The sequence below is a fragment of the Geotrypetes seraphini genome, chromosome 3, assembly GCF_902459505.1.
Source record: "Geotrypetes seraphini chromosome 3, aGeoSer1.1, whole genome shotgun sequence".
NCBI lineage: Eukaryota > Metazoa > Chordata > Amphibia > Gymnophiona > Dermophiidae > Geotrypetes > Geotrypetes seraphini.
The window spans coordinates 336,492,507-336,506,632 of NC_047086.1; the positions used below are offsets into that span (position 1 = coordinate 336,492,507).

General features: G+C 40.4%; 1 protein-coding gene across 8 annotated transcripts in view; it reads right to left on the reverse strand.

Annotated features, from left to right (window-relative positions):
* The window catches only part of USP34 (ubiquitin specific peptidase 34), a 1,084,964-nt gene that overhangs the window by 728,257 nt on the left and 342,581 nt on the right, over positions 1–14,126 (reverse strand). For all 8 annotated transcript variants that reach the window (XM_033939082.1, XM_033939080.1, XM_033939079.1 and 5 more), the window contains one exon: positions 50–179. In XM_033939082.1, the coding sequence (XP_033794973.1) occupies positions 50–179 (130 nt within the window). The remainder of the gene's footprint in view (positions 1–49; positions 180–14,126) is intronic.

Genomic DNA, 14,126 nt, shown 5'->3' on the forward strand with positions numbered 1-14,126 from the left:
AAACTTTTGCTGAAACAAAGAGGCTACCAAACTATAATACTTTAAATACCTTTCTTGTTTCCCAAAGGAAGGCTGGTATTGAGCAGAGATGCAAATGAGCTTTGTTTCGACAGTTGAGCCTTTGCTGCTAATGCATTGTTCCACAGTGCTTTTATAAGCATGGATGCCAAGTACAGGGTCTACAAACAAAGTATGATTTTAATAATGTAACTTAAAACACATAGTTCTTGTTTCAGTCAACCAGACACAGGGAGATGTATGCTTTATCACATTAGCTCCATTTTCTACATATCACATGGCAAAGAATGAATGTACTGAACAATAATATGGTTGTGTCTAATAATTAGCATGTGGTATAAATCCTATCTAAATTGTATACTGTAGTGCTTAGAGAGCACATTTCTTTCAGTGCAAGGACTTTTCAAAATATATATTTCTTTTAATTAATATATTTTGTAATTAAGGAGTATATAACCTAAATGAATAGCTGATTATGACTTCCTGGCATGGAAGAAACAGATAATTTGCATGCCTCTATTAAACAGGCAAATATAAAAGTTATCTACTTAAGCATGGAAAGTACACAACAATAACTCCTTAGTGTGCTGCTCCCTTGGGCACATCCTGAGGCTGCTGCTGCTCCCTATTCTCACTACCATACTTTTTTGTATGTTGTTTCCTTTCTCTGTTTCTTTCCTTATAGCTTCAATTCACTTTCTGCTTCTCATACTCACTCTCCCCAACCTTACTTCCTATCCCCTTCCACTTCACCTCACAAGTCCTCACTACCTTTCTCCTTTTCCTATCCCCTCACCAGCCATCTTGTCATCTACCTTATTCTCTGCTCTCAAGCTCAAACATTCTCTTCATTCCATTCATTCATCTCCTTTCCCTTTGAGCTTCTCCCATCTCCATCATTGCCTTCACTGTTCTCCTTTACTTCAACACACTCTCCTACTTTTCCTTCTGCTCATCGCAGGGGGATGTCAATCCCAACCCTGGCCCTCCATGTTATTTGCTTCCCCATGTGTAACCGCCCCAACCTTATTCCTATTCCTCTCCTTCAGCCCTTCCTCTCTCCATTTCTCATGTGTCCCGTGAAATGTTCACTCTGCCTCCAACAAACTGCCCTACATTCACAACTTCTATCTCCCAGTCCCTCCACCTGCTTGCTCTGAGATGTGGATGCTCCCTGAGGACTCCAATGCATCTGCTGCCCTCTCCCATGGAGGTTACCACTTCTATGTTCTTTAGTGACCAATAATGGAGGAGTGGTAACCCCTGATAAATAGGAGGGGTATATTGTATGACTGAGGTCTTTTTTCTCTACATTGCATTGTGTTAAATGATTAGGAGAAAGACATAGAAGCCATTTTTTATTGTATTTGTGATTTTCAAGTGCTTCTAGCTCATTTATTTATTAGTTGTTAACAATTTTTCCAAATACCACGCTCTACTGGTCAATTGTTGCAAGAAGTTGAACAGCATCACAGGCTTTAACCTATCTCAAAAACACACTGAATGCTTGAGTGTTTAGAACGCCAATGGTAGGCGACTACACCAAAGTGTATGTGTTTAGCTATTAACGAAGTATGTTAAATTTATGTTATTTTCCACAATAAAGGACAGATATTGAAGTTCATTTAATAAAATACTGCTATATTTTTTGCATAAAATGTCTTTTCATCAATTGATGAGTGTGAAAACAAAATTTATAGCTATAATACCAAGAAACTTGCTCCATTAAGCAAAACTAATAGTGAAGTTGAAGAAAAACGGAGCTTTATTTAATCAGTGGCTTTGAAGGACCCCAGGATGAGCTTCAAAAATTCAAGGGAAAAACTTCAATTCACACAGTCTTTCCAACTTTAGGTTTTTATGGACAACCCTAATGTGCCATATATAAAGAATGTCATGTATAAGCCACTTAGAAGAGTTCACCAAACCTGGATATAAGAAATATAAATGCCAATAAATAAAACTATATATAGTAAAGCAACTGGCTTCAATAGTAACCGAGTCAATGGGATATGACCCTATTTAACTTGTAAAAAGCTCAGAGATATGAAACTCTGAAGGAAAGGCTTTTAAACCTCCTTCCAGTCATAGCAACTCAACAAGTACATAGGGCACATTCAAAAAACTCGGAAGGTCACAAGGTTTTAAAGTCTTTCTGCTTTGTGAAGTGAATGTCTTCACTTTGTTACAGTGTAAACTGCCACCACAGGTTACTTAGCTCTGTGTATTGCTTTGAAGGTCCCAACGCGGCCCCGTTTCGATCTCTGCCTCAGGAGACCCGATATAGATGATATTCAAAAAGTAGCAAATGTTGTTCAGAGAGTAACAAATGTGAGCACAAGTATGAATCAATTCTTCATTGAATGAATGTTTTTACATAACGTGATGTTCAGTTGTATCACGGTAAAAACATTCAGTCAATGAAGAATTGATTCATACTTGTGCTCACATTTATTACTCTCTGAACAACATTTGCTACTTTTTGAATATCATCTATATCGGGTCTCCTGAGGCAGAGATCGAAATGGGGCCGCGTTGGGACCTCCAAAGCAATACACAGAGCTAAGTAACCTGTGGTGGCAGTTTACACTGTAACAAAGTGAAGACATTCACTTCATAAAGCAGAAAGACTTTAAAACCTTGTGACCTTCCGAGTTTTTTGAATGTGCCCTATGTACTTGTTGAGTTGCTATGACTGGAAGGTGAACTCTTTTCCAGGGAGGTTTAAAAGCCTTCCCTTCAGAGTTTCATATCTCTGAGCTTTTTACAAGTTACATAGGGTCATATCCCATTGACTCGGTTACTATTGAAGCCAGTTGCTTTACTATATCCAATACCTTTTCTGGTTTCTTTTTGTTTGATACATTCACCCTGAACCCATTGCTTGGAAATAAATAAGACTATGCAGTATCCATTTTTAAACACTAAGCAGTTTTTAATCTTTGCTTTTGAATGCTTCAAGTTTTTCTCTTTTTAACATATTTTGTTCTGTCTTTCCATTATACTCTTTTCCTAATCGTTTCAATGTTTCCTTATCCAGCTCTATTTTTATTCTAAAAAAAACTACTTCTTGTCCTCTTCTATCACACTATTTATTATTAGTGCATTTATTATCACATGTAATCATGGTTCCTCACATACGAGGTACTTTATACTTTGTGCTTTGGTTCCTCCTCTCCTTGAGATACTTTACCGCATCATTGATCACCTTGACTGACATGGGCTGATGAGGACCAGTCAGCACGGTTTTAGCAAAGGCAGATCGTGTTTGACGAACTTACTGCACTTCTTTGAGGGAGTAAACAGACAGATACACAAGGGCGACCCAGCAGACATTGTGTATCTGGATTTTCAGAAGGCGTTTGACAAGGTTCCTCATGAACGACTACTTTGGAAAATTGCGAGCCATGGAATCGAGGATGAAATACATGGATTAAAAACTGGCTGGAGCATAGGAAACAGAGAGTGGGGGTAAATGGACAATACTCAGACTGGAAAAGCGTCACCAGTGGGGTGCCGCAAGGCTCGGTGCTCTTCAACATCTTCATAAACGATCTGGATGTTGATACGATGGGTGAGGTGATTAAATTTGCAGACGATAAAAAGTTATTCAGAGTAGTGAAGATGCAAGGGGATTGCGAAGATCTGCAACATGACATAATCAGGCTCAAGGAATGGGCATCAACATGGCAGATGAGGTTCAACGTGGATAAGTGTAACGTGATGTATGTAGGTAACAAAAACTCATGCACAAATACAGGATGTCTGGGACGGTATTTGGAGAGACCTCCCAGGAAAGAGACTTGGGAGTTTTGATCAACAAGTCGATGAAGTTGTCCGCATGTGGATCCTGCCAGATGTGTGATATTATGATTTGCACTCAGAAATTTTGTAACCCATGAGACAATAAGGAATATGAACTTAATCACTCCTCAGACTGTAAAACAGATGTCCACGCAAACTTATATAAGGCAGACATCTAGGATATTTAATATTTGTCTCACTGAAAGCAATATATTAAAAAATCGGGTTTTAGGAGCTCCATTAGCGAGGCATTGTATTGACCAAGGACATGATTTGATGTCACTGAAAGCTGTAGTTCTTGAAATTTTAAAGAAAGAGAGGAAAGGTGGGGATTTCAGAAGATATTTGGCTCAACATGAACAAAGATGGATTTTCCATATTGATATTCTTGCACCTATTGGCCTTAATAGAAATATGGAGTGTCAACACTTTTACTGAGGATATGAAGATGTCAACTGTTTTTGCTTTCCATTGCCATTCTCTACAGGTCTTTCATTGTAAAGCTTTGACCTTTGATTGATTTTGAGAGGTGGAGCCTGTAGCTTTGATGTGTATGAAAGGGAGTTTACAAAAGAGATGCTGCCGCCATTTTGCCGGTGTCTGAAACTACTGACAGAATACAGCAGTTTAGTAAGTAACAATAATCACCTGCTTTTGTTAACGTATAATAAGATTAGCAACTTTTTGTTTCTGTTTTTGTAGAATGATACGTGGCCCTGAAGCAGCAGAAGGAATTAACTTTAGGTCCGCAAAAAGCTGGCTGCGTCAGCCCCGGCTTTGGCTCCAGTGGTTTAATGAATGGCACAAAAAGGAAGCAAACAGATTAAGATAAGTGATAGTGGCAGTTTTGACCTATTGGTTATAAATTGTTGGGGATGTCTGTTATGCAACTGAAAAAAATATTATCAAAAAAATACCATTCGGTATTCAGAAATATTTATGATTATTTATTTTAAAAAGGGATAAAAGAAAAACTAAAGAAAGAAAATTTTAAATTATCTAAAGAAAAGGGTTTTGGCCGATGACTGAATTATGGAACAGATCTAAGTACGCTAGACACACCAATCTACGAGAAATGTAAGTGTATGGCTCCAATCTCTGAGGCATTTTTCCCTTAAAGTGTAAACTATTTTTGAAGACTGATATTTCCCCCACAATTTGAGTGGAATTTAACATATGTTAATTATCTTGAAACCTAAATAGACCACATTTCCATAATTGTCGTGAGATGAATAAAGCATACAATAAAGTCTGCAATGCCTTTTGTTCAAAGTTTCAAGTATAAATAAATTTTGATATACCGACCATCGACATGCACTGTCTCAAAATGGAAAATCCTCTCTTGACAACTGCATTTACCTGATTCTCAAATGTGAGAGCAGTGTCAAGAATGATTCCTAGGTATTTAAAACAGGGAACCAGTTGAAGAGGTCTACCCTTCAGTACGGGAGCTAATGTTGAACATTCCTTTGTACCTGTGAACCAACAAGATAGAGACTTGAATGCATTCAAAACTAATTTATGGGTTTCTATCCATTTTGATATCGCAATTATTTCTGTTTGGCGTACCGCTAAGTCCAAAGAAGTGAGTGATATTTTGGCCTAGCAAAATACCACCTGCATAGCAATAGACCAGTGTCTCTCAAATGGTGTGCCCCAAAGAGATTCCAGGTGTGCAATGAGAGATTCCAGAATTTTACTTTATTTTAAAAAATTCCCTTAAGTATACACTAGAATAGATGATATGAATGTCACATACGCAAGAATCTGTCAATGTTATGAGCATCTGTGTGCATAAGGATACAACCGCCCACACAAGCATCATTCTTTGACATGATTGGTCCTTGAAAACCAATAGCAAGTAATTTTAGTTAATTTTTTTTGTGCATTAGTTATCCTAAGTCAAGGGTGTCAAAGTCCCTCCTCGAGGGCCGCAATCCAGTTAGGTTTTCAGGATTTCCCCAATGAATATGCATGAGATTAGCATACAATGAAAGCAGAGTATGCAAAAAGATCTCATGCATATTCACTGGGGAAATCCTGAAAACCCGACTGGATTGTGGCCCTCAAGGAGGGACTTTGACACCCCTGCCCTAAGTTAAGCAACAAAGCAATCAAGGCTGTGTTACCGTTTGGATCTTCTTACCTTTGCAACCTTGGATTTTAAGCTCTAACAGAAATGAAATCGAGAAAGAGAACTACTACAGATGGTGGATGGTGAAATACGTGTTTGCTTGTCAACTCTCAAGCCTTGTTTTGAGTTAATTTGCCCTCAAAAGCAAGTACATCCATCACATTGATTAGCAATCCTATTCTATCTACTTTAGTTTCACCATTGTTACAATTATCCATACATAGCTTAAATAATTTTAATTTTTTGTTGTTTTTGCAATTTTATAATTTCAATTATGATGTTCCGCGAAAACCATTTGCTCCGTTTAGTGTGCCAGAGCTAAAAAAAAGTTTGAGACACACTGCAATAGACATTAAGACCATGTTCCTGGATCAATGCTATAAGGAGATTTAAGATGAGACAAAGTAGAGCCCTGAGGGATCCCATAAATCACTTGTTTCTCTTATGAAATACGTGCCCCATGATGCATCCTGAAGGCCCTACCTATCAAAACGGATCTAAACCATGTTAAGGCAACTCCATTAACAGTCTTTGTAATAATAAATCATAATCCACAAGATCAATAGCTGCCATTAGGGTCCAGAGAAACTGCTAGTACTATCTGGCACTTGTCCAGGGTTTCCCATATATCACTGATTAATAGCAACACAAATCTCTCCACATTGCTAAATACAAAATCTGGGGGGAAAAATCCTAACTCAACATACGTGTAGCAAACCTACCACAAAAAGTAGCACTAATGAGGGCTGTTTGTATCCAGAGATCATCTTGGTGTTTGGCAAACAGGCATCACTGTGGCCAACTACTGAATTTCAGAGCCAGGAGGAGAAACCCTTTCACCTCTTATAAGGAACAAGAAGTCATGGTACATGGCTGCGGACACGAGCCTGTGGCCAAAAGTCTGAAGGGGCTTGGCCAAAGGGACAGGACATGCCCTTTTGGAGCCCTTTCAGAGCCTACGAGGAACAGGGAGCAGAGGGCTTTGGGGGAAAAATGGGGGAAAGAAAAGGGAAAATTGTTCCATCTTCTTTGACAATGGGCCCGATGGATTGCCATCTGGCCCTGTCTCCACTTCGAGTTTCTCTTAGAGTCTCCATCTGCTTCACTATCCTCGCGTGAACTGTTACCGCCCATTCAACCTGTCTTAACTTCCAGAGTGAATGAAGAAACACCCTCTTTACAATCAGTAGATTTGGATCCATCATTAGGACTGAGAGGAATATCTAGTTTGCAAGTTATTTCTCCTGTTCAAATGCCATCAGGGTCAGGTATAAAACCTGTTCCTGATGATAAAATAATTACCTTACAGGATATGTTTGGATGATAGTAAATCAAATTGAAACCTCACTTCAAGGTACTGTATCTAAGCTTTGTCAATTTTCTTCTGGATCAGTTGGTTTCAATGGGAAACAGTAGATAAAGGGGAAACATCTGTGACTAATTTACATGGTTTAGCGACATCAAATATTAAGGATAGTACACATTTACAAATGAAGATGGAAAATTTAATGAGATCTAGAAATCTTTGATTTCTAAATTTTTCTCTCCCTTATTACTTGGCACCATTGGAACTCCCAAAGATGTATATGAGAGATATTCTACAATATGCTCAGGTGGAGGATTCATTTACACTTAATAATGTTTATTATGTCTCTAGGACCTCCAAGATGGTAGTTGAAGAAGGGGATGTAGATCAGTTAGTATCTCCTGACAGTTTGAAAGTCTCCCAATTCTTGGAATCCTCTCTAAGGATTACATTGCTAAATGAGCTAAATTATTAGTTACATCTAACTTGTTTTTCAATTTCAGACTTATTTAGAAACTTTGGGCTCCTTTTACGAAGGCGCATTAGGGCCTTAATGCGCTAAAATAGCGCGCACTAAATTGCCTCATGCGCTAGCCGCTACCATCTCCTTTTGAGCAGGAAGTAGATTTTCAGCTAGCGCGCACTAATCCGGGTGCATGCGTTAAAACGATTAATGCACCTTCATAAAAGGAGCCCTTTATTTTTCAAAGAAACAGTCCTTGTTTTGTGGGCAATTACTAAAAGTATTTCCAGATGTAGCCAAACAAACGCAATTCAGGAGAAAACAGTTCCTATTGCTTAAGCCTAAAGCTTTGGGTGGGAGTTACTTTTTTTCTTAAATTTCTATGCAAATGTTTGATTTCATATGGTAATAATAAGTTTGTATTTATGGATCCAACTCAATTGGATATTTTTCTTCAAGATAAACCTTTAATAGAAAATGATTTAGATACTAATGCAGAGGTTGATAATAGCAAGTGACTTTAGATAGGTTTTTGCCTGTTGAAAATAATAATTTCTTTGGGATGTTTTCCTATTTGGGTCTTTGGGTAACAATTCAGCCTATAATTTGGATGATATTTTACCTTTTTCTTTCTTTTTATATATACTTGGTATTTGTCAGATATTGTTATGTGAGGTAGCAAATATAATTAATAAAACAATGGGTCATATGTTTTGATCCTGTCTATCCCTGCTTGTTTCTTGGGAACAGATGACTGCTTATGTATGATCTCTTTGGAAAGTTTCAATTTGCTTGCATCCTGTGTTTTTGTTTGGTATCCTACCCTTTTCTTTTCCTAGGAGGAGGGGCCTAGGAGCCTTTTTTTGTTGGTCCTTGTTGGCCGCACTTAAATGCATTTTGAGAACTTGGCTGAACTCTACTGCACCAACTTTTCAACATTGGAGAAGTCAGATGCTCACTATCCTCTCGTGGAAGCATAGAAATATTGCTGACTTCGACTTTCTACATGGACACCGGTTTCAATCAATCTGGGAACCTTTTTAGAACACCAACATTGGTGGTGAGGAGACGGATCCTGATTTATTGATGGACTTATATTTTTCCTGCTTTTGCTCTTTATTAGTAACACTGGGGATCCTGTGGTTGGGTGGGCGGAGATTGGGTGGATGGGGTTTATTGGATATGTAAATGAGCTATATTCTTATTTCACTTGTTTCTCTTCATGTTGTTCTGCTCAATAAAAAATTTGTTTTCTATAAAAATAAAATTTTAAAAAGTAGCAATAATTCCTGTGATTCAAACAACTTGAAATTTACCTTTGAATATGAAGAACTAGAAATATTACATGGTCCTTAGAACACCACACATTTATTACTGGTAAAGCAGAACATGCAAACAGAATACCACACCTTGGTCACCAGCAAAGCAGAGACTCTCACCAAATACAAAACAGGATCACAAATGAGAAAAATGAAAGCAAAAACTGAACTGGAAATAAGAACATAAGCAGTGCCTCTGCTGGGTCAGACCAGAGTTCCATCCTGCTAAGCAGTCCGCTCACGCGGCGGCCCATCAGGTACAGGACCTGCATAGCAATTCTCTATCTATACCCTTCAATCCCCTTATCCTTCAGGAAATCATCCAAACCCTTCTTGAAACCCAGAAGCATACTTTGACGTATCACACCCTCTAGAAGCGCATTCCAGGTGTCCACCACCCTCTGGATGAAGAAGAACTTCCTAGCATTGGTTCTTAATCTGTCCCCTCTTAACTTATCCGAATGCCCTCTCATTCTTGTAGTTTTTGTAAGTTTTAAAAATCTGTCCCTCTCCACTTTCTCCATGCCCTTCATGATCTTGTAAGTCTCTATCATGTCCCCTCTAAGCCTCCGCTTCTCCGTGGAAAAGAGGCCCAGTTTCTCCAATCTTTTGGCATACGATAGGTTTTCCATAACCTTTATCAGTCACGTCGCTCTCCTCTGAACCCTCTCGAGTATCGCCATATCCTTCTTAAGGTACGGCAACCAAAATTGGACGCAGTACTCCAGATGCGGGCGCACCATTGCCCGATATAGCGGCAGGATAACTTCTGCCGTTCTGGTTGTAATACCTTTCTTGATTATACCTATCATTCTGTTCGCCTTCTTTGAGGCTGCTGCGCACTGTGCCAACGGCTTCATTGTTTTGTCCACCAGTACCCCTAGGTCAGTATTCTCAGTAAGTCAAACTAGTCTTGCACCACAACATGGGAAAAATAAAACCAAAAATGTTTTTGTATTTTATTTGGTAAAAAGAAAATGCATCTTTGATACACATTTCCCAAAGCTAACATATTCCACTTAAATTCAAAATAAAGCCTTTGCTGTAAGGTCATTTTATTTTTCCAAGCATTGTGGTCCCAATTTCTCTTTTCTGCTTTTCTGAATCTACTCTCTTTCAGTGAGTGCTGTCTATTTGTCCTTTCTCCAACTTCTGCCTGTTTTCTACCTTTACCTCCTGTCCCCTAAACTGTTATGGTGCAGTATTTTCCCTTCCCCTCCAACCTTATGGTACAGCATTTTCCTGTCCCTTCTCCTTTACCCTCCACCCCAATTATTCAGCACCCCGTCTCTTCTACACCCCTATGATCCAGCAATTTTTTGTCCTCTCTCTTCTCCTCCCTATAGTCCAGTAGCTTTTTGTCACTTCCTCACCACCGTACCCCCTCCCTATAGGCCAGCAGATCATTGTCACCTATACCTTATGGTGCAGCAGCTCTGTGTCCTCTCTTCACCCCCCAACCCCCACCATCCCTATTGTCCCATCTCCATTAAGGTCCTACAGCTTCATGTCCCTTTCAACATCCTTCCCTACCCTCCCACCCCTAAAGTCCAGCATCTTTATGTGCCCTCTCTCTCCACCATTCCTAAAGTCCAGCAGCTCTGCCTATACCTTATTGTGCAGCAGCCCTGTATTATCTCTCTCCTCCAACACATGATCTAAGACTTCTATGTTCTTCTACCCCCAACAGTCCAACAAATGCATGTCCCCTCCCACTCGAGCCAGCAATTCTTTGTCCTCACTCTCTTAAGGTCCTACAGCTTCATGTCTCCCCCTCTACCTACCTACCTTCAAAACTCTACAGTCCAGCAGTTCTGTCCCCTATACCTTCCTGTGCAGCAGATCTGTGTCTCCTCTCACCTCCAACCCATGATCCAGCAGTTGTGTCCTTCCACTTCTATAGTCCAGCAGCTGCAAGTCTCTTCCCCCACCCCTATGGGCTAGCAACTCTTTGTCCTAGCTCCCTTAACATCCTAGAGCTTCATATCTCTCCTCCCCTAACACCCCTTTAGTCCAGCAAGCTTTATCTTCTTTCCCATTTCCCTCCTCCTGCTCCCCTTCCCTCTTTATGATTCAGTAACTCTGCCCCCTCCCTCCAAACCCTATAATCTAGCAGCTCCATATCCCTCTCCCCAACCACCACTATAGTCCAGCAACTCTCTGTCCTCTCTCCCCTTCCCCTCCCCATAGTTCAGCATCTCCCCTTCCCATGTTATTATCCAGCTACTCTATGTCCCCTCTCCCAAAACCCTTATATAGTTCAGCAGTGCTGTGTCCCCTCTGTCCTCTCCATCTGTGTTCCTCCTCTTCCACCACTCCCACAACAAATAAAAGGCAGCCTCAGCTCTCAGAGCAGCAGCAGTCAAATAAGAATACAAGCAGCAGGAAACAGCCCAGAAGAGAAGATGCGGTCACACTAACCCTAGCACCAGTCTCCTTCTCAGACTATGCAAGCAGCAAACATGCTTAGCAGGGTTTTCAGTTCAGGCAGAAGTGACAGCCTGTAATCGCATTTGCTACCTGCACAACCTAGGAAGGAGCACAGCATTAGGGTTAGTGAAGCCATGTCTCTTCTGCCGGGCTCTTTACTGTTGCCTGTGCTCTCCTCTCCCAGCCACTGTTGTTTCTAATGGTAATCCCCATGACATACCAACCAAGTACTCGTGACACGCTAGTATGTCACAACATACCGGTTGAGAACCATTGATTTAAAGCAGAGTTTAGAAGTACAAAGGGAACTCTCCAAGAAGTTATCCAGTAGCACATTTGAAACAAATAAGAGAAAATATTTTTCACTTAACATATAGCTAATCTCTGGAACTCAGTGCTAGAGCAAGTAGTAAAAACAGTTAATGTAGCTGGGTTTAAAAAAAAGGTTGGGCAAATTCCAGAAGATAAATTCTATAAACTGTTATTAAGGTAGACATGGAGAAAGTGTTTGCTTACTCTGAGGTTAAGTACCTTAAGTCTTGCTACTTTTTGGGACTCAGGAACTTCTGACCTAGAATGGTCACTTTGGGGGAAACAGGATACTGGGCTAGATAGCTATACTGGGTCAGAATAAGGATCAATTCTTATGCTCTAACTCCCAGAAAGTTGGGTCACTATGTACGTTTGATTAGTGAAGTTACTTACCTGTAGTAGATGTTCTCTGAGGACAGCAGACTGAATATTCTCACAGCTAGGTGACATCATCAGACGGAGCCCAGCACAGAGCTTACTAGCATTAAAATGAGGAGGAATGTGTGGTGCAGTGGTTGGAACTACAGCCTCAGCACCCTGATGTTGTGGGTTCAAACCCCACACTGCTCCTTGTGACCCTAGGCAAGTCACTAAGTCCTCCATAGCCCCAGGTACATTAGATAGATTGTGAGCCCACCGGAACAGATAGGGAAAATGCTTGAGCATCTGATTGTAAAACTGCTTAGATAACCTTGATAGGCGTAATATAAAATCTAATAAACTTGAAAATACGCAGAAGCTTCTAGCAGTGCCGTAATGCACCTGTGCGCCCCGGGCACTGTTCCCTCTAAGCTGAGCAGGAGTCCTCCACCCACAGTCTCACCAATAGAGGGTGCTGTTTTACTGTCACATTTTTCAATTGTGAGGGACAGGCAAGTTCTGCAGGACTCCAGGGAACATACCTGTCCTTAGCGACTGAAAATATTCCACCCCCTAGTGGTAGCAATGCAGCTGGAGGACACCTGCTCAGCTTAGAGGGAACTGGTACCTTCCCGTCTGATGTGAGAATCAGGTCCCTTATAACATAGCTGACAGTATAAAACTCCAAGGGGAGATGGGAGGGTATGTGAAAATATTTAGCCTACTGTCCTCAGAGAACACCTGCTACAGATGCTAAAGGAGAAATTAGGTTCTTACCTGGTAACTTTCTTTCTTTAAGACTCTCCAGACTGATACAATTCACTGATGGGTAATAGCTCATCATGACCAGCAGGTGGAGACTGAGACAAAACTTTTGGCTGTAGTACTAATAGCTGTGCTTCCCTCTAAATAACCAGTCTGCCGAATAGCCAAGCAGAACTAAGAAGTACTAATTATAACAGTAACACTCCAAACAGGAGTAACAACTAACAGAGCAATACTGTTGGAAAGTATACAGAGAAAACCCCTTCAACAGCTCGCCAGCTACACAAACTAAGCCAAAGCCACTGTTCTTTTCAATCTCCCCAACCCTAGAAAAATCCCACTCTTCACGCGAATCCCAAAAGAACAATAAACAGCCAGACAAGGCTGGAGAGTCTAAAAGAAAGAAAATAAGCAGGTAAGAACCTAATTTATCTTTCTTTAGTATCTCTCCAGACCGGTACAGTTCACCAAAACATTACCCATCATGGGTGGGACCGCATCCCAATACGCCTGAACGTCCACATAGTAGTGTCACACAAAAGAATGCAGAAAAGACCAAACCGTACCTTTACGGATATCCTCTGGAGGCACAAGAGAAGACTCAGCCCAAGAAGCTGCATGATCCTGAGTGGAATGAGCCTTGAGAAATTCTGGAACAGTCTACTTCTGATGCTAGGAATTATTAAAAAAGGGACGGTTAACAAGATTAAAGATATTATAATGCCTCTGTATCGTTCCAATGGTGCGACCTCACCTGGAGTATTGCATTCAATTCTGGGCTCCTTATCTCAAGAAAGATATAGCGGCACTAGAAGAGCGACCAAGATAATAAAGGGGATGGAACTCCTCTCATATGAGGAAAGACTAAAAAGGTTAGGGCTCTTCAGCTTGGAAAAGAGACGGCTGAGGGGAGATAAGATTGAAGTCTACAAAATCTTGAGTGGAGTAGAACGGGTACAAGTGGATCGATTTTTCACTGTGTCAAAAATTATAAAGACTAGGGGACACTCAATGAACCTGCAAAGAAATACTTTTAAAACCAATAGGAGGAAATTTTTTTTCACTTAGAGAATAGTTAAGCTCTGGAACATGTTGCCAGAGGTTGTGGTAAAAGTGGATAGCATAGCTGGTTTTAAGAAAGGGACAAATTCCTGGAGGAAAAGTCCATAGTTTGTTTTAAGACATAGGGGAATCTTCTGCTTGCCCTGGATCGGT